Source organism: Adiantum capillus-veneris, chromosome 5, assembly GCF_014529385.1.
Source record: "Adiantum capillus-veneris isolate H3 chromosome 5, ASM1452938v2, whole genome shotgun sequence".
NCBI lineage: Eukaryota > Viridiplantae > Streptophyta > Polypodiopsida > Polypodiales > Pteridaceae > Adiantum > Adiantum capillus-veneris.
The window spans coordinates 8162160-8184054 of record NC_140935.1 but is presented as its reverse complement, the minus strand read 5'-3'; the positions used below and the strand labels follow the sequence as shown (position 1 = coordinate 8184054).

General features: G+C 42.6%; 1 protein-coding gene and 1 pseudogene across 5 annotated transcripts in view; both read right to left on the bottom strand.

Annotated features, from left to right (window-relative positions):
* Positions 1 to 430: 430 nt before the first annotated feature.
* LOC147456847 (uncharacterized) lies at positions 431 to 1366 on the bottom strand (annotated as a pseudogene).
* Positions 1367 to 16785: 15419 nt separating this feature from the next.
* Positions 16786 to 21895, bottom strand: part of LOC147456846 (YbaK/aminoacyl-tRNA synthetase-associated domain-containing protein) — a 111625-nt gene continuing 106515 nt past the window's right edge. For 2 of the 5 annotated variants that reach the window (XM_086511969.1, XM_086511970.1), the window contains one exon: positions 16786 to 17505. In XM_086511969.1, coding sequence (XP_086368095.1) covers positions 17492 to 17505 — 14 coding nt within the window. In that variant the 3' untranslated portion in view covers positions 16786 to 17491. The remainder of the gene's footprint in view (positions 17506 to 21895) is intronic. The other 3 variants (XR_015188042.1, XR_015188043.1, XR_015188044.1) reach the window with 3 other exon arrangements.

Here is a 21895-nt window from a genome sequence, read left to right as displayed (position 1 = left end):
CGTTTAATGGCTGAGAATTGAGATGGTTTACAAGCTATGGACTGATGTTTTGAAGGCAAGGGGTGGGGGTAGGTAGAAGGTCTAGGGGATTGGATTGATGTTTTGAAGGCGAAGGGTGGGGGGTAGGTAGAGGGTCTAGGGTATTGGAAGGGTTTTTTCGGAGGGGGTAGAAGGTTTTTTGTAGGGATAGGAAGGGTTTTTTGGGAGGGGGATAGGGCTCACTTGGCAAAGAGGGGGAGGGAAAGTGTGGTTTAGTGTGACTTGAACTTAAGTGCTTTGTCACCACTTGCTCCACAAGCTCTTTTATATTTTGTTCTTTAGGAAGAGAAATGGATTCTTCTTCCAAAGCATTGATAGATCTTTTACATGCATGTATGGCATCTTCCTCCTTGGTAGCAGTAAGATGGGCATTCAAGATGTAAGATGGGCATTAAGATCTTTTACATGCATGTATGGCATCTTCCTCCTTGGTAGCAGTAAGATGGGCATTCAAGATGTAAGTTTGGATTTTGAAGAGAAAAAGGTTGAGCGAGGAGGATTTCCATTCTTTAAGCTTGAGACTCCAATCATGTTTTGACAATAGGGGGATGGAAATCAAGAGCGGCCTATTGTTGAGATCATTGAGGCGCTCCTCAACAAGAGAGTGGTAACCATCTAAATAAGATTGGAGGTTTTTTATGAGTAGAGTATGTGCTTGGATAAGAGCTTGCATGGAATTAAAGTGAAATTGTACGGTAAGTGAAGCGAGCTTGGCATTGAGAAGAGGTTGGGCTTGGGAATCATGAATGGTAAGCTTTGGAGGTTTGATACAAAGGCTTTTGGGAGCTTTTTGGTTACAGAGTAACTCATTGAGGTGTGCAAGGAAACCTTGAGCTCTTTCTAACTTGCCATGTAATTTCTTGAATTCTAAAATGGAATTGGAGATAATCACCTCGAAATCGACAGGCTTCTTGAGTTGTGGTAGTGTTGCTGAATTGGTGGGGGGGTAGGTTGATGTAGAATCCTTCTTGCGGTTATCCATTGGTTTTCGACAACCCAGTGAATGGCAAGGGTGGAGGACAAAGTCGCATTCAAACGGTTGTGGTCCAGGCCATTTTTGGCCAGGACTGAAGAGAAGTCGATCGGGGAGCTTTTTCAACTCCTCCATGATGTGCTCGTAATGATCCAAAGCATGTGGATTTTTGGGTAGCGAGGTCATGTTACTAGTGGGTGAGTGCGTCGGAGGCACAAGTGTTGACGAGGATTCTGCCAAGAGGACGGTGGTGTCCGAGACAAAGCCGGGGAGAGGTGGTGACGCTAAGACGGTTCAAGTCGTATCCAAAGCAGGGGTTGTGGGTGTTATTTGTGGGGCCCCATGGTTATCCATGGCAAGGGTTTGAGTTTGAGTCCAAATTCCTGTTAGAAAGGTGTACAAAGTGTTGTCAAAGAAGAGAGTTAGGCCAAGAGGCAAACACTAAGTGCAAAAGTGTGAAGGGTGTTGCCTACACAAACCCCTCCATGCTGCCTTGGTAAAAATCAAACAATCTAACGGATCCACCATCAAGATTCACGCTGAGACAATAGAGCTTAACTTGCTGGAGTAGGGTGCCTTAGAGAATTTTGTGAGTGAGAAAATAGTTTAAGGTTAGAAAACAGTTCCAGGTTAAGTTAGGTGTTAGCTAAGTCAAGAAGATGCCGAAAAGCGGGCACCTAACTGCCTATACAGGTTAAGGTTGCTGCAACAGCCTATGTCAAAAAGGGGCTTACTTAGAATGGGTGTCTCCAATAGTTATTGTGCGAAAAAATAATGGGAAACTCAGAGTGTGCGTGGATCTCAAGAAGGTGAATGCCGCCACTAGGAGAGACCATTATCCCTTGCCATATTCGAAACATGTGCTTGAAAGAGTTGCAGGGAAGGAAGCTTATAGCTTTTTAGATGGGTACTGTGGTTATAATCAAATCACAATTGCACTAGAGGACCAAGATAAAACCGATTTTATAACCGAATTTGGAGTGTTCGCATTTCGTATTATGGCTTTTGGCTTAACCAATGCCCCTTCTACCTTCCAAAAATTAATAAACACTGCTTCTAGAGAATATTTGAGGGAGTTTTGCGACATTTTCTTAGATGACCTTTGTGTTTATTTCTCTTGAAAAGAACATCTATCATGTCTATGAAAAGTGTTTGAGAAGTATAGATTGTATCGCATTTCCTTAAACCCTTTCAAATGCCAATTTTGGCTTAAACATGGAGTCATTTTAGGGCATGTAGTGTCCAAAAATGGAATTTCCATAGATGAGAGCAAAATTAAAGCCATTTCCAATTTGCCACCACCTACAACCTATAAGGGGGTTCAAAGGTTCATGGGCCATGTTGGTTATTACCTTATTGAGTTCCACTGGACTGCGGAGTGTGACAATGCGTATGCGTTATTAAAAAAGGCCTTGACAAGTGCTCCCATTCTAGAGTGCCCAATCGGAATGGAATTTTCAATGTACATATTGATGCATCGAACTTTGCTATTGGGTGTCTTCTATCTTAACCAGGAGAACATAAATTGGACTACCCCATTAGATTTGCAAATCGTCAATTGAATGATGATGAGAGGAACTACACCACTACAGAGTGGAAAGGTTTAGCTATGATTTATACAGTAAAGAAATTTCTCTACTACCTTCTTGCCAACAAGTTTGTTTTCTATGTTGATCATCAAGTATTGTTATATCTAGTAAATAAACCTTGTTCCACGGGAAGAGTTACATGATGGTTGTTAATTCTTCTTGAGTTTAATTTTACCGTTGTGGTGAGACCCGGTAAAAGACACGTCATGGTGGATCATTTGTCTCGCATACCCAATGGTGAAGCCCCTACTGCAATTGATGATTTAATTGTCCGATATTTCCCTATTCCTAGTAGAGACCATGCATGAATGAAGTGAGAGCTTCAGAAAGATATAGCTCAAAAACTATTAAAAGAATGTGAACCTTATTCTCTAATTGCAGGAACTCTCTACAAGCTAGGGAAGGGCGATATTCTTAGACGTTGTGCTCGTGAGGATGAGTATTTGTACATACTGCAAGAAGCCCACATAAGTATAGCCGGAGGACATTTCTCAGGAGAACTAACTTCTAGAAAGGTGTTGCAATCAGGGTATTTGGTGGCCTACCTTATTCAAGGATGCATCACTTTTTGCAAAAGAGTGTGATGAATGCCAACGTTACAAGATCACACAACGAAAGGATAAGATGCCCTTACATCCTATCAAAGTGATTCAACCATTTGAAAAGTGAGGTTTAGACTTTGTAGGCTCGATTAGTCTAGAAACTCGTAACACTCAATCTCGATATATTATTGTTGCCATCGACTATCTCACGAAGTGGGAAGAAGCCAAGGTGATGTGCAAGGCTGATGCAAGATCAACTGCTAAGTTTCTCTTTGAGAACATTATTACGCGATTTGGTTGTCCCTTTGAGATTGTGAGTGACAATGGTACTCATTTTATAAATGGGGTGATAAAGGAACTCACGACAAACTTCATGATAGCCCACAATAAGTCCACGCCTTATTATCCGCAAGCAAATGGCCAAGTTGAGAGCACTAACAATACCTTAATTTCTATCTTGACCAAAATAGTGGAAGCTCATTGCACAGATTGGGATTTGAAGCTGACATCGGCTCTATGGGCTTATCGTACCGCTTACAAAGTGACTATTAAAAATGTACACCATTCAAAATGGTATATGGCCAAGAAGAAGTTATGCCATGGGAGTTTATGATTCCTAGTCTGCGGGTAGCTTCACAAGAAGGTTAGGATGATAAAGTTGGGATGGTAACCCTTTAGTTGAGCGTTTATATATCCTTGAGAGGTTAGACAAAGAAAGGCAATTGGCTGTGCAAAATGCACTTGTGGAGAAAGATAGGAGAAAGTGGTCCGACTGTCATTTAAAGAACAAGGATATCGAGGTGGGAGATAAAGTCCTTATGTATGGAGTGCGTAACAAGAAGAAAAAGTTGAAATATACGGGAAAAGGACCATATAGAGTATGCAAAATCACCCCACAAGGTACCATTCGTGTGGAAACTCTTGACGGAGTTGAAACCATTGGATTCCTCAATGAGAGTAAATTTAAAAGATACTATGATCCTTAAAGCCAAGAGGAGCTATGTGCCATCCATCAAAAAAAGGCAGCTAAGGCACAAGCAGAATTGAAAAATTTACAAGCTCAAGCTGAGGCTAAGGAGCGACAACAATGTATAAGATGCCAACGAGAGGCTAACCTTGGAGTTACACATGCATTTCACGTTGAAACAAAGGATGATTGGTTGGACTCTGACACACCTCTACGATACCCTATTGAGCTAAATAGCACCTATGGGAAAGTATTATATAACACCTTATTGGATGTGAATGCTAAATATAATCTGCTATCATATGGAGTGTGATGTCAGTTAGGAAAGCCATCTCTAGCTGAGAGTACTATCCAAGTCAAGGGTATCAACAAGAAAAAAACTACAGTTTTTGGAACTTGTCACACTTCTCTCAGTTATGACAATGGGGTTGTAGCTCAAGAATTTTTGGTCATGCATGCTGGAACTATGGAAGGCAATATAAACCTAGGATGCACTGTAGACATGTAGTAGTGTTAGTGTGTATACGCGCTTCACCAGGGGCACTTTTCTCCTCCTGGGTATTTCCCCCTGGACATCTGGTGTGAAAGGACACCTTATCTCTTAGGGTTTCTTATAAGCTTTGTAGCTCTGAGTTTGTATATACTCTATTATTCTAATACAGAGAGAGAGAGACTACAGAGATCTCGTACACAAGCTCTGTGTCTTCTCCTTCTCCATCTTCTTCCTACTCTGAGTTGTTGTCTTCCTTCTATTTCCTGTTTCATCATCTTCAACAATTGGTATCAGAGCAAGGTGATTTCTAGAGCCTCTACTTGCGTTTTCGCGTCCGCACGCGCAATCGCAGTTTTTAGGCAGTTTTCAAAAAATTTGCTCGTGGGAGCATCCTCAACGTTCCGGGAGTATTCTGAGTAGGCGACCTGGGGTTTTACCCCCCTTTTGAAGCCGTTCGAGCCCTCAAAATTTTGTTTTGAGCAGCGTAGCAGAAGTTACTTTTCGGAGGCGTTTAGATCAAGAGGGTGTGCTTTTTGACAAATTTTCTTCAGGTAAACAACTCTTTTGGGAAGCAGCTTGTCTTAGCTTTGTGCTGAGATTTTGTGTAGAGTTTTGCTTGCATTGGAGAGGAGATTTGTGAATCTCTTGGAGGTTCTTTTGCTCTCTTGTGTGCATCCACAGTATGGCTCAATCTACTGAGAAAGAGATTTTTGGTGCGTTTACATCCGAAGACAAATTGGATGGTACCAACTATTCTCTTTGGTCTTTTATGGCCAAAAATGTTTTGGTTGGTAAAGGATTGTGGGATTATGTATCTGGAGATGAATTTCGTCCAGGTAGCATTGCACCTACCACACCTGGTCGTGGTGCAGCTGTTGGTGCAGGACCCTCACAAGTCACTTCAGAGCAAAAGAGATGGGATACTAAAGATGCACAAGCTATGGTTGTGATTGCCTTAACCATAAAGAGGACAATCACACCACATATCAGATCTTGCAGAACTTCTGAGGATGCTTGGAACACTCTGCAAGCTATGTTTGGAGGAAGAAACGCTGCCAAAAAAGAGTTTTTGAAGAAACAACTTGACAAAATACAGATGGACGAAGGTGACGATATTGTCGAGCATCTTACAAAAATCAGGGATCTTAAAGAGCAATTTCTTAGCATTGATGAAGTGATTCCAGAGAAGGACTTGGTTTCCAAAACACTCAATTCACTACCACCATCTTATTTGACTTTTCAGACTTCTTTGACTCTGTCTTTGCGAGCTAATCCTGAGCCTCTTCATTTTAAAGAGTTAGTGACTTTGCTATTGCAGGAGGATCAATCACGTAAGAACAAGTCTTTACAAGTGGATGGTATGGATCATGCTCTTGTTGTACATAACAAAAACAAGGGTAAAGAGAGTGCTCATCACTCCAAGTCTGGTGCAGGACAGTCTTCAGAGAAGTCTAAAGGTGATTCCGACAAGTCCAAGAAGAAAGGTAAATGTCACTACTGCAAGAAACCTGGTCACTACATTAGTGAGTGTAAAAAGCGAATTGCTAAAGAAAAGAAGAAAGAGTCAAGTTTGGTTGTTTCAGCTTCGGGTGATTCTTCTACAACTAAAGAAGAGTCTGCAAACTTTGTGCAGGATTCTTATGCTTTCGTAGTATGTTCAGATTCTTTTGCTTACAGTGTTGACAAGACACAACTGATTTGGTACTTTGATAGTGGTGCATCCAAGCATATTACTTCAAGGAAGGATTTGTTTTGTTCATTGGATGCAGCTCCAGAAGGAAAGAAGGTGACATGTGCAAATAATGCTTCTTATCCAATCAAATGCGTTGGTAAGATTTTGATTACCATCTCAGATGGTTCAGATTTATGCTTGCCAGATGTCTTATATGTTCCAGGGATCAAGAAGAATTTGTTGTCTGTATCCTCTCTTGCACAAAATGGTCTTCGGGTCATTTTTGAGGATGACAGATGTGTTGTACGAGATCGAGAGAATACCTTTTGAGGACCAACAGAGCTTCGGGTAACAGAACACTGAGTTGTAAAGCACACCACGACCCCTTGAGCGGCCCGGTTAAGGCACACAACGAGCAAGAATCCTACGGGACACCAAAAGTACTATGCTAAACTAGTGAAAAGGTACTATGGCCCCTTTCAGATTCTTAAGCCAATCAATGAGACGGCTTATCAGCTCAAGTTTCCCAACCACTGGCTCGTACACAATTCTTTCCATGTGATCCTATTAAAGTCTTACCAAGGAGAGCCACCCCACAAAGCAACCATAGAAGACCCACCGGAGATTGAAGAACAAGAAGAGGTACCGCAGCCCGAATCCAATCTCCGACACGAAGACAAGGTATTGAGAGGCGGTAAGATTATCCGCCGGTATCTTAATAAGTTTAAGAATTATCCTTTTGAAGATGCTAGATGGATGCAAGGCATACAATTAAAGGATAACCTAAACCTTGTCAATGCTTACAATGATTCCCTAGAGTAAGAAAATGTAAATAAGTTTTAAATGATCAATGTTTTTGTCTTATAAGACTCTCTTTTTCTTTATTGAACACAAATGTTAAGAAGTATGCATGCTTAGGATCATGTTTGTGGCGACAACGTCTCCCATACACCAAGTAGAGCTTGTCACTCTACTATGGAAGATTGATACGGACTAATGAGCAGACATGCTTGCGGCAACTAAGTCTCTCAAGCACCAAATGGATTAGTCATCCATTCTGGAACGATGTCGTACTAGGGTAAAATAGGGATCCTCTACCCGCTAGCAACCGGACTAATGATTAGGCTTTATCTTCTCTACCTCATAGTCGAGGACGACTATGATATCAAGAGAGAGGTAATGTCATAAAAACCTAATATCTACTTTTTCAAACGATTTTCTCATATTAAACTAATCATTTAATATAGGAAAAACCAGGGGGAGCAAAGGCTGGATATTGGAAAGGCTACCATACCGGTCTCAACAGGGATCCAAAAGAGGGGAATTGGGGATCCAGATGGGGATGGTGTGCTAAAGAGCAAAGTACATCAATGGAGATTAAAAGACCTCTAGGTTTTAACTTCATTAGGACTTCCATTGGGCAAAATTCCAACTTTTTAACTCTAAAGGTCATAGGCCATGGAAACTTGGCTTCATGACTAAAAGTGTTAACTCTAGTAGTCAACAAAATGACAACCAGCAAAAGGACAAAGGAGGGGGCAAGCTGGGAAGATGACATATGACTGGGGATGAGACAGAGTATACACACACAGACACACACTCATCAGTTTACCCTTTCCACAAAGCAAATAGGACACATGTCAGGCATGCAAGAAAACCCCCAATTCTTGCATGAATCCTATTGGATGGACATAGAGGTCGACCAATGAGGGTTGAGCTAGTTTAAACTTCATTTCTTATTTTAAAAAAGGTTTAAAAAAACAACCAATAAGAATTAGTCTCCCTAAAAGACGGACAATCAAAAGGTCCAATGAGAATTAAGCAGCCTATAAATTTGCTTAATTCCTATTGGCAAGAAGACTAAACGGTCCAATAAGAATTCAAATAATTAAATTTATTATTTGAGCTTTTACAAAAGGGGAAAAGGATGGACACTTGACTCTTGACTGGGCCTCTCAAAGGCTATTGGGCTAAACTATTCATGGGCCAATAGGAAGCCAACAATAGTAAAAAAATATTGCTCAAATGCTATTGGCTAGGCTTTTCAAGGGCCAATAGGGAGCCAACATGAGTAAATTGCAATAGGGGTCGACCAAGATGAGAGAGGGGGCTGATTTGTAAAGGCATTATTCCACACACATTCACACAAGCTCATGTGTGAAGTAAAGAAAGTCTATCTCCTTCTCAAGCTTTAATGGAAAGCTCTTCATCTACTCAAGCTTGTGAGAAGGGAGGCCTACACCAACAAACTCTTGGCTTGTGATGCAAATCCAACCAAGAGACAAGCTCCAATGCATGCTCATCTCCTCTACCATGCTAATTACTAAGCTATGCTAAGCTATTATGAGTGATCATGTGAGGAGAAATACTTCTTTCTCGTAAGACTACTTCTTTTTCTTCTAGATCTACTCTCATACCCCGCTAGCTCTCACCATCTTCAAAGGTGTGTGAGGTCTTGGGTCTGAGACCAACGAGGAATTGATGTTGTGTGTTAAAAGTGTTAGCTTAGTGCTTGAAGCTTCCATCTTCATTGCACTAGCATATTATTGAAGGAACACAAAGAATTGTATTGTAAAATGTCTCCCTTGAGGGGGAAACCTATAATACAAAGCCTATTGGAGGGGGGATCGGCTCCATGTACATCCGGTCCTCAATTGTTGTCAAGTGTTAATCTCTCTCTCTCTTAAAGTATTGTTCATGCCTAATTCTAACTAGGTGTTATGCTTTTGTTGCTCTCTCTCTCTCTCTCTCTCTCTCTCTCTCTCTCTCTCTCTCTCTCTCTCTCTCTCAAACCAAGCACTCTTGCTATGCTCATTAGGAATCTCTCTTAATGAAATGCTCACTATGTCTATGTAGTTTCCGCTACACATAAGTAATTACCTATTAAATGTTACAATAGGTGCCCCCTAGAGGATGAGGAGGAAGCCTACGTCGTCCAAACCACACAAGTAGAAAGGAACAAAGGAGTTTGGTTGCATGCTAAATTCATGAATAGTAGCAAGTGCATCATGACTGAGGCTATGGCTATGGAAAATGGGGCGAAAGCCGTGGTGGACCCTTCGTGCCCAAGGGAAAAACTAGCCTTTGTAATGGTGGATGATGTGTATACAAAGGGAAGACTTGTACCATCAATGGAGGTGAACCCATGATTGTGCCATGTGGCAGTTGTGGTGGGTGGTAAACTAACCATGGTACCCCTAAAGATCCATGTGTGCTCGGTGGAAGGCTTAGCAAGCAAGGTAACAGGGGTCATAAATGGACCTGTGACAAAGAGGCGGGTTATGTCCACCCGTTGTCCACATTAATGGGACGTGCCTCATCGTCAAAGCATAGTGTCACACCCAAATCACTAGGCAAGCATAGTCGAGGCTCAATAAATGTTTGAAACACTGCGAAGTCGAGCTTGATGTTGATGCAATGCCTTTCTGTAGTGCTAGGCCACTACAACTAGCTACACAATCTAGGACAATGTCACCTACTCTCATGAACGTCCCTAGTAGCTACAAAACAAGCACATGCACATTCAATGGATGAGAAATATTTGCGATGTGTATTCTTTTGTAGTACGTCAAGCAAACATACTACATGTCGATTACTAGTGTCAACACCTAACAAAAAAAAACAAAACATCATGAGGCCATATTAATCGGCACATAGTATACAGACCAAATGGAGCACAAGTAAGGTTGAATATTTACCACATCAATGCAATCACCAACAATGGCATATGTTCAGCTAGGTATGCATAGAAAAATCGTGTGAAAATGTCAAAAGTGACATGACTCCATTGTGACAGCAACCAAATGATCCACACAAACATGCTACTATAGAAAATGCAATTGAGCAAAAGAAACTTCACTACTAAAGTGAACACACTCTCATTGAGATTTGTAGAGGATGTGGGTACATCACTTACGACAACTTTGCGATGTGCTAGGAAATCTGTGCACAGTAGGTGCACACCCCCAAGCCGAAGGTCTAGATCCATGCGCTTGGAATAGGTTAGTGACCCTAAAAAATGATAGATATCTCATAGAATCCTTCAAATTAAGAAAAAATTCAAATGACTTTGCACACTTGTGTTAGGCATGAAAACATAGATTAAACACTTATACTATAGTGCTCATCAGATAACCAAGTGTGTAATGCAAATAGGTAATGTTTACCTATACAACAAGGTGAAAAGGAACGATGCTAGAAATAGAGTATAAACCATGTCTACATCAAAGTGCGTATACACTACATTTTAAAATGAAAGGCCCTAAGTAATGTTTGGAACAAAACGTCAAATTAAAAAAACATGGACAAGTGTGTAATAGCTTAGCATATGCTCCCTAGTCCCATTGTAGTGTTTGATCGCGTGCATAATGCTCGATATGCTATTGACTGGAATCGTTGTGGCTCAACTTCCTAATAGAGGCACTTTGCCTCGATTCTAAAAATGTGTGCCAATCAAAGTTGTCTTGCTCGGAGGATGGTCCCTCATCCTAATGCTCCTCTCTCTCTCTCTCTCTCTCTCTCTCTCTCTCTCTCTCTCTCATTGCTCTCTCTTCCGATTCCTCCTGCCATCTAGACTGTGGTATTGTTATACTACATGTGGCAATGCCACGTGGAATGGGAGGGGTTAATTGTAGTCTAATGGAACTTGGTCATAGGCGGAGAGAGAGAGAGAGAGAGAGAGAGAGAGACGGAGAGGGAGGGGAGAGTGGGTGAGAAGAGATCAAGGATGGAGGGGTGTAGATTGGCTATGGAGAGTGCAAGAGAGGAAAGGAGATGAGAAGACACAGTGTGTGGAGCTTGTGAGAAGATAGTCTCACTCTCCTTATTTCTCATTATAACCAAAGAATGAAATGGGCGGGCGCACAGCCACGGAGCATGAAACCTAATAATCTCCCACCTGAAGGCCAATGTGGCTCAAGTGGCTAAAGAATATAGGGGCTATTATGTACAATTGTACAAATGTGAAGCATGACCAGAGCTTCACCCTACGCCCATCATCTCTATGCAAAGTGCAAACGGCTCTGAGGCTAAGCTGTTAGTTAGAGCATCCACTGGGTTTTCATGCGTGTGAACTTCGACTAACTCAATGCGTTTGCTAGCCAAAATATCCCGTACCACATGATACTTGACCTCTATGTGTTTCGACTTGGAGTGAAACACGGGGTTCTTTGCTAATGCAATTGCACTCTGACTGTCTCAATGTAGCATTGGAGTCTAGTGTATACCAAGGTTTTCCACTAGACGAGATAACCACACAATTTCCTTACTGGAACTAGAAACTGCAACATACTTTGCTTCAGTGGTGAAAGACGAAATGCATTCTGGATACATGATCTCCAAGAAATTGCGCTTCAGCGATGAACATGAAAACATAACCAAATGTGGATCGCCTAGTGTCCACACAACCTGCATAGTCCGAATCAGTGTATCGAATTATGGATGCATCACTTTTCCCAAAGCGTAAGAACTTGCTAGCTGAGCCCTTGATGTATCTCAAGATGTGCTTCACTGCTTCCCAATGCTTTCTGCCTAAATTTGCCATAAATCTGCTAACCACTCCCACTGCATATGCAGTGTCTGGCCGTGTGCTAACCATGACAAACATAAGACTGCCAACTACCGAAGAATATGGCACCATTGCCATCTCTGGCTTTTCAACATCCGATTTGGGACAATCATGCGTGCTAACTTTTTCATATGCTGCCATTGGGTTACTCAATGCCATCCCCCCTTGCATATTAAAACGTTTCAAGACCTATAAATATACTCTTCCTGTGAAAGTTCAAGTATACCACATTGACGATTCCTCTTGATTCACATACCAAGGAAGTGATGTGCATCACCCAAATCTTTCATAGCAAACTGCTTGCTTAAGGCATCCTGAGAAGTGCAATCTCATCTTTTGACTTCCCAGCTATGAGCATAGCATCCACATACAAAATCAGAATGATAAGTGAACCATCGTTAAACCTCTTTGTGTACAAGTAGTGATCCTCTATACGTAACTTTGGGACTAAATGTACTTATCAAGCTTGATGTACTATTGCCTTGAGCCTTGCTTTAATCCATACAAATCTTTCTTGAGTCTACACACCAGTTCTGTCCGTGTTGGCTTCCCAGGCTTTATTGCAAAACCTTCTGGTTGTTTCATGTAAATGTCCTCTTCAAGATCCCCATGAAGAAACGCAGTCTTCACATCCATGTGGACCAATTCCATGTCCTCGATGGCTACTAGACCAAGCACAAGAGGCAATGTAGTCATCTTGACCACTGGAGAAAAGATTTCATCAAAATCCACGCCTTTGGTTTGCTTGAAACCTTTAGCAACCAAATTTGCCTTATACTTAGACTCGGGATCATCTGTGATATACTTCTTCTTGTACACCCATTTGCATGGCAATGCCTGTTTACCTGCGTTCTCCAAGCCCTCATCTCCAACTTTCTAATTCTACAGAGCTTGCCAAAAGCTTTCCTTGCTCGGGGTCACTTCACGTGCCGGGTAGTCGAGGTTCGGGAGCCATGCTCCTGGGCTCTGATACCACTTGTAGATTGGCTATGGAGAGTGCAAGAAAGGGAAGGAGATGAGAAGAACACAGCGTTTGGTGGAGCTTGTGAGAAGATAGTCTCACTCTCCTTAGTGCTCTTTATAACCAAAGATTGAAATGGACGGGCGCTCGGCCACCACAGGACCTGAAACCTAAGAAGGGGAAGGGAGAGACTAGAGGGGAGGGTGAGGGAAAGAGAGAAGAGGGAGGAGGAAGAGGACAGAGGGCAAGAAAGAGGAGAGGGGAAAATAGCGCGTGTGTGGATGTATGTGCGTGAGAGAGAGGAAGGAGCGGAAGGGAGAGACTGGGGGGGAGTGTGAGGGGAAGAGAGAAGAGGGAGGAGGTAGGGGGCAAAGGGCGAGGGATAGGACAAGGGAGAAGAGCGTGTGCACGGATGCGTGCACGTGAGGGAGATGAAGAAGAAGATGAGACTGTGTGTGGGTGGAGCTAACCTCTCAAGAAGAAGAATAAAAGGAAAGTAAGTGGGCGACTAGACACTATGTCTGGCCTAAGGTAAGGCAGACCACCTTTACTCCAACCTTCCACTTAAATGTGAGAGCGCCAATAAGTGGATCCACTATAGGACGTAGTTGAATATCAATGGTAGGTGAGAGACTCTCAATCTACGTCCACTAGCTCTCTCAAAGTATATGCATGCAATTGTATAGGCTGTAGCGATTTGCAAAAGCAAGCATCTCCACTAAAATGTGCATGCATATTCTACAACTATCTTGTAATGACCTACATGGCTCTACGATGCATCAATCATCATTCGATTGAAAACCCCAACTACAAACGCTCCCACTACAATTGCTATTTCGGGTCTCGATACTAAAAGGTCGTATATGAGACTCCCAAAGGTTGACCAAATCTGTGCAACCACGGCTATCTTAGCCACCTCAACACTATATATCAAATGCATCATCACTATCAAGACTAGTTACATATGGATGTGTTGACTCTCACTCCTAGAGAAACACCTTCCTCTTATCCATAGGGGCTGGATCCATATGTCTTGACATCACCATATCAACCTGTAAAACAGAAGCATATAAGTAAAACTCCACATGACTTATCTTTGTAGTAGGAGGCATCTCCGTCTCCTAAGAGGGTAAACCTGTTGTGTCTTGTCAGAGCACGATTGCTCTAACTCCGTAGCTACATACACATTGTGCATAACAATATCGAGATTCACAAAAGAGACTCATTTCATCTCTCAGACATGTTTGCAACCAAATCGAGAGGAACCGTCTTGTACCTCCTTAGATACAACGTGCTAAATCACTCACGACATGGTGTGATATAGAAGAATGCATCCTCATTTAATAACTTTTTAAAAAAAAAGTCTTTTTGTCACACATATACGCGAGGTATATTAGAGACAAACGTGGCATCACCATCACTTGCATATTGAGCCACCTCTCTAGCATGTATCAAAACCGTGTGCATCTCGCATACATCTACTCTATTGCCTCATATGTCGAAAGAAACAATGCCTAATGTACCCTATGTGACCACAATGCCAACAATGCAAGTAACTGCATGAATGACACCTCCATCCCTCATGAGTGATCTCTGCAAACTCTAAAACGCCACACACATTTACTAGATAAATATGAAGAACCAAAATCAACATATGCATCAAAAGTTATAGCGATAAAACCAAAATCATGGCAAGAAATCCTAAAAAAGTTCTGAGAGAGTCTTCCCTATGAGTTGAGCAAAAGTTCAACCAAAACCTCAACCATAAACCATATCAAAGATGCCAAAGTGAGAGATCTTCTCAACCACTACATAATCATAACCAGTCAATGCAACAATCCGATGCTTGCATATACAAGTAGCTCAACGCACGACTCTACCAAAAGATAACAAAAGCAGTGTCTCTGTTAAGTCACGGTGCTCATAATCAAGCACTGAGTGATAACTCAAGCACAATGAATAGCAAAGACTCAAGATTGGGATAAACTGATCTCAATCGACTACATGCATAAGTAGATAGCGAACACAATGCTAACTAACTATGCATCGCACAAAAATGCCTGCAAAACCCGACATATGTGAAATCCTATTCCTATAAGCATGTAGAACTTATAACCTGTGTGACTACCTATAAGCTGAAGCCACTGGAGTGGATACAAGAGTGTTTGGCATATGCATCATTCATGCTTGACCACTAAAATGATGCACCTTTTATATATAACACTTCATCTCTATATTGTCTCGTGTTTTTTTATTAATTTTTTCCCTAAAAAAGACTTCTAAGATCTTTAATATGATTTAACCAAGCTACAAGCTCCATGATAGGGCTTCTATATTTTCGTTTTTAGGTTTCACGTCCTACATAAACTCGAGTGAAGAGGTTTTGAATAATGAAAGACTCGTATCATCTTCTACAAAATTCTCTTACAACAATTTTAAAAAGGTGAAGGGTCATGTTGCCATTTGGCTCTTGTTCAAATAACAACCTTAACACATGGTGTGCAAGTATGATTTCTTGCCCACATTTATCACTTGCATGAGGATTATTACCAATGCTACTACAATAAGACTTCTCGGACTTACTCTACCTACAAAGAGTGATGGCCATGTATCTTGCGAGCTTGTTCACTAGCGATTTTACATTATCCATTTTATAGAGTTTTCCCGTTTTGTGTTATTTCTCTTCTTATGTTTTGTAGACCTTATGATCATTTTGAGCAACGAAGAAGCAACAACTATCAACCTTCATTTTTGTGCACATGCGCGTATAAGAGCTCAAGCTGTTCACTTCCCTATATGCTTGTATGGTAACAGAGACTGGTTCTGGCTTGGGAGATGTAAGCAACAAGCAAGATCAACGGAGGAAACAATGAAGGGGTTTTCCTATTCTCCTTCCACATGTTTTTGAACTACTCATCCATGGATTTTTTGGGAGGCGTCAGATAGCAATCTCTGATTTCGACAATTTCATGGGAGATCATGTGCTTCAAGATACTAACCACCCCTATATATGCAAAATTTACTTTCAACGGTCATCGTGAACTCAGAGTGCATTCACGTGTACAGAAGTTGAGGTATAGCTTTTTGCATATCCCTCAAATTGGTGTTGCGAGAAGCTTCATGTAATCTACAATTTGCATAGATCTTCAATCATACTCAAGAAAATGTTCTAAGTTTTACAAATCTTGTGTCAATACAAATTGTGGAACAAAGAACATTGGTTTAGAATCATCTTCACAAGACATAGGCAGTTTTGAATAGGTCTTCTTGAACAAGAGAGGTAGAGGATGTGGTGCAGACCAAGGGGGTGAAAGTCTTTGCGAAAACTAGAACCAAGGTAAGCATTAGATGTATGATAATCAAAGGCAAAATGTAGGTGATAGGGGAAACTTTCAAGGAAAGGGAGTCAAAGAGGTCAAAGAAATAATAATGGTAGGGAATGTTGGACATGTGGTAACCAAGACCAATTCAAACCCACCTCAAACGTACTTGTCTATGAATAAGGCAACAACATATTTTGCAAGTATTAGCATGAGTGCAATTGAGCTTGATAAATTTGTGACAAATTTCCAATGATGGGTAAAATGTAGATCTATTCCTATAGAGTGGAAAGAGAAATGATAACATCAAATCTTTGCGAGACATACATCCTTGCAAAGAGAACTTAAAGTTGATGTGAACAAAGCAAAAGTGCACCACTGAACCAATAAGAATTTCAAGCTTGTTATCTTGACCTTGAATTCCATTAATATGTACTAAAGGGGATTGCACACTTGACTTCAAGGTAGGGCAGGGCTTCGATCCTTGTAGGTTTTGGAGAGAGTGTGCAGATTCTCCACCATACTTGCATATGGCACTCAATTAGTTTGTCCATAGTATACCTTCATTTGTTTTTGAACATTTTGTTTGCATGGAAGTTTAATCTAGCAGACATCTTGTTGATCAGGTCAGTGCTCTATCCTACAACATGCATTGCAATAGCATTTCATAAGAGCGAATACTTCAATTAGAAGCTATTTTAGGACTACTACAAATAGGTCAACCAACCATGACTAGTTCCAAGTAGCAAAGGTAAAATTAGCAAGCTGCCTGCATGCATTATCTCATATTAGCTTGACAAGTGGAATTGCAAATAAAAATCTCAAGGACATAACTATCAACCAACCTTGATAAGCAAAATCACATTTAGCCAGCTGCCCCTCCATGCACTTATTCAGATGGATCTCATCTCATCTCAACTTGACTAGTAATTTGAATTGTGATAATCCGCAAAACCAAAAAAAAGCAGGCAGCCAGTAGAGCATAGACCCAATAACGCTCTATGCTGAATATATAGGACATATATAAGTGCCGGCAGTATTTGTATTTCCTGATCAAAAATGCATTGAAACTGGCAGCCCATGACCATGCTCTGCATCTCTCCCTTCATCTCGCAGACTCGATGGTGAAGTAAAAAGGCCATGAACATGCTCTGCTTCTGGCCATTACACTCATCAATGACAAAAAATCTCGTTCATGCTGCAAATAAGAAATAACACCTTTGTTGTTCTTTTCGTTCATCCGTAGATGATGCTGCTGACTTACTTGGAGTCAAACCAAATTGAACTGCCTTGCCTGAATTCGAGTGAAGAGGTCCATACGTGACTCAGTAATTATATTCAGGCAAGGAAATATCTGTGGCATTCACCTTTATCTCCTCCTACCTGGACATATCGTTCTCTCTCTCTCTCTCTCTCTCTCTCTCTCTCTCTCTCTCTCTCTCTCTCTCTGCTGCCTCTTGCCCAGCCTCCCCCCCCCCCACACAGCCCCGTCCCCCTCGCGCTACTTCTGCAAACCCGCTGCCTCTACAGCCCCGCCGGCCCCCTCGCGCTTCCCCCTGCAGCCTCGCCCGCTCACGCTGCCCCGCCCCCCCCCCCACGCAGGTACAGCAGAAGACAACAGTAATAAATTTTTTTTGCAGAAATCGAAATTCAAATTTCGGTTTTCTCAGAAATTGCAGAATTTGCAGGAATAACAAAAATTGCAGAAAGCGGGCATTTGTTGTAATTTACAGAAAAGGCAGAAAATGTACGCCATGTATGTTTAATGTGGGAGAAATGTGGAAGCACTTGTGTGTGTAGTGTGGTCTCCTTCCGTCGCAAAATTCCTCTCCTTTTTTACAGCGACCAAACATGAGGAAGCAGAATGATAAGCTTGACCCCTTAAAATGATAAGCCTCACCCCTTAGAAGATGCAGTTCAAAAGTGCAAAGAAGAAATGACCGAAACCATTAACAAGATCAACCGCAACCTATTAGGGACAATAAAAATGCTCGACGATCGCATTTTGGCCCAAGAAAGCAAGATCACTGCAATGGGAGATCGTGTGACGGCCCAAGACGAAGAGATTGCGTCACTCAAGAAGGAGCTCGCTGAGATACGATCACGAAACACGCTTGAAGGGGGAGAATTGTAATAGAACTCAACACAATCAAAGAGCAAGTGCGAGACATCAAAGAGGAAAAGAGCAGCATAGAGAAATGACGACTTCTTGGGTGGATGTTATTACAAAGACTCCACAAGCAGATGAGGTTGAGAAATGGATTGAGGTTACCAAGAAAGGGAAAAGCAAGGAAACAACATCCACACCCACCACTATCAACCTGACATTAGAAGAGGAGCAAAAAAGATGTGTACGCTCTCTACATGTGAGAATTTGCGGCCTTAAAGACAAAGATAATGTAGACGAAGAGGTTAAAGAACTCATGGCTTTGATGGGGGTTCATGAGCCGATGCACTCAAGAGCTTGAAGAGTAGACAACAAGAAAAATGGGAGCAAGGGGGAAACCTCGAAAGAAAGGACACTCATCCTTCGTTTTCCCTCCATGGAAGCGAAGGACTTTCTGAAGAAGAGACCAACTCTTAAGAAGACAGGTATCTTTCTAGGGGATGACCTTACCCTCTCACTGGTTGCCCATATGCAAGAGGTAATGCCAGAGATTAGAGCGGCAAGGCAAAAAGGTAAGATTGCTTTTTACCGAGATGGAAGAGTGGTGATATTGGAGCGACACTCCACATGACGGTGTGAGGGGTATGGAACCACACTCAAAGTTGCTACCTGGAATTGTAATAAATCTATGCGCCTTGATGTGGGTGCTTTTGAGGAGAGTTTTACCGGGAGGGACATCATCTTCTACTTTGAGGCACATCAGGCCCCTGGGGAGTCTATGCCTCACATTAGTGGATGCAGATGGGAGACAGCCTGTAGACAGGAGACACGATCAGAGCACAAAAGGCAAGGCGCAGGAGAAGTGGCAATGTTATTCAGGGAGGAGTTGCAGCCATTGATACATATAGCCCGCAAGGATGAGCAAGCTAGGTACATGTGGATGAGATTAAGAGCAGAGACTAGCAAATATCTTTACATTGCTATTTGCTACTTTCCTCCGAGTACGTCAGTATATGCACCACCCAAAGGATAGTCCCCCTTTTCTATTTTCGATGATGACATATGGGCCTGCCCATCATTAGACAGTATTTTATGATACTTCAGAGGAGATGCTGAGAGAGTTGGATGTTGCAGAGAAGGGCCTATCCGGACTATCCCAGGATCAAGTATCTCCGAACATTCACTTCTGCTGCACCTTACACGCGGGAGACTGATTCTGTATACATAGATGGAATCTACAGACGCCTATGCACTGAGGAGCCAGGGCGACCTTTGGAGGACCTTACTACTATACTGACACAGACATTACATGATGCAACAGCAGAGGCATACCCACACGCCCAGCCTGAGCAGAGATGTCGTTCTAGGAGCATGCCTCAAAACAACTGGTATGATGAAGATGCCGCCAAACTAGAGCTAGACTTTAGAGGGAGGTGCTTTTGGGGGACATCACTCACAGACAGTCACAGATTCACTTCCGATGCCTAGAGCGGCGGAAGAAGAGGGCATTTTTGGCTCGACTAGAGTAGGATCTATACCAGTTATTCTTGAGTCAGGACTCGCATGAGGCATGGTGTCTGTTTCATGAGCAATCCCCCCCGCCCCCCCCTGCCATTAGCTCTACAGAAACCTGGGGTCAGTACGCATCATCTTTGTACACATTTCCTAGACAGCCGCCCCTACACGTGCTTTTTTCACCGTTGAGATGGTGAAGAAGGCCATTGACAGGATGAGGAATGGGAGAGCATATGATCATGATGGATTAGTGGCTGAGCATTTCATGCATGCCAAAGATCTACTAGCAGAGCTTCTAGCAGTTATGTTTAACCGTGCCATATGTGAGGGCTTGCCTGATACTTGGAGCCTATCTATGCTTGTACCTATCTTCAAGTCAGGAGACCCTATGGAGCCTGGGAATTATCGCACTATCATGATTGGACACATTGGCACGGTTGTACGCATCCATTCTTCAGTGGCAGGTGAGTAGATGGGCAGAGAGGGAGGGAATGCGTGCAGCTGGACATGCAGGGTTCAGGAAAGGTTTTTCTACTCTTGACCATATCTTGACACTCAAGGCAATCATTGAGGAGGGCAGATCCCCTGGAAGACAGATCTATTGTAGCTTTGTGGACTTCCGCAAAGCATTGGACACAGTACCCAGAGCTAGATGGATGCACAAATTAGAGGAAATGGGAGTACCCACAGAGCTCATTTGGGGGATCATGGCATTGTACAAATCAGTAGTAGGGCATGTACGCACCTCAGAGGGTCTATCTACACCGGTTCACTCCCCTATTGGGGTGAAGCAGGGCTGCCCGCTCTCTCCTACTCTATTTGGTATGTATGTGGATGAGGTTTCTGACTACATTGGGAGAGATGATGATAGAGGTGCACCGCTGGCAAGGACATGGATTCCGCTATTGTTATATGCTGATGATATTGTATTAATCTCCGACTCTCCGGAGGGGATGCAACGTCACTTGGATGCTTTGCACAGGTTTACCCATGAAAGTGGTTTGTCTGTCAACCTTGGTAAAACCAAGGTCATGGTTTTTAATACCACCCCACAGTGGATCAGGAGGTCAGCACACGCGTTCACATACGGCCAGGAGAGAGTGGAGTATACAGATGCTTATAGTTACCTTGGAGTGGTTTTTAGTGGACCAGCTCTTTCATTGAGGAGAGCAGCAGAGACTAGATTGACCAGAGCCAATGCGGCATTGGGTAGATTGCAGAGGATGTGTTCACAGGTTCGGTTTCACGAGCCTCGGACGAAGCTCTGGCTCTTTTGACACTTTGGTGGCTTCTACATTGCTCTATGGAGCTGAGATATGGGAGAGTTCATTGGATCATCAAGGGAGGACAGGTCGCACAGATGGATGGGGGGACATGGAGAAGCCTTTGGTCTCTATGATCTCGCGGCTCATAATAGCCAAGGCTTCAATACCACGTGCCATTATCCGAGCAGAGCTAGCTGCCCCCCACTAGTGGTTGAGGCGCTCACCAAATTTGTCTCCTTCATACACCACATGTGGAAACTTCCCAGAGACAGATACACCCGCCTTGCACTTGAGTCCTCTCGACAATTAGCCATGCAGGGAGATACAACATGCTGGTATGGGGAGATGACATCATGGTTTCAGGCGCATGGGTTCAGCATAGACAGATTGCCCCCCTTCTAGTACTCACAGGATGCACCCTCTCTGACTCTTACACAGTCCGAGATCACCAGGCTCACCCGCCAGGACCTGACTCAGCTAGACACCAGGAGGACATGGATACAGCCAGCATAGGAGCTGGGCACGAAGGCCAAGTACCCAGGTACATGGAGAGAAGTTAAGAGGAGTTAAGGTGAGTTAGGTGTAGGCAAAATCAAGGTCCAAGAGTACAAATTTGAGAGTACACAATTAAGAGTGGGGTAGCAATGTGCATAAGGGGGAATTGCTTTAAAGGAGAAGTAACAATGTTAGAAGAAAGGCAGGGTGAAAAAAGGGGAGTGGGTTAAGAATAGTATGTAAAAACTTGAAGAGTTTAAAACTACAAGAGTAAAAACCTTCATGAGGAAAAAAGGTGTCCAAAGGTAATATGAGAAGAGAGAAGGCGTGGTAGTGGGGTTCACGTATCAAAAAACTTTGGAATATAGATGGCGAGGTGCAGGAGGTAACC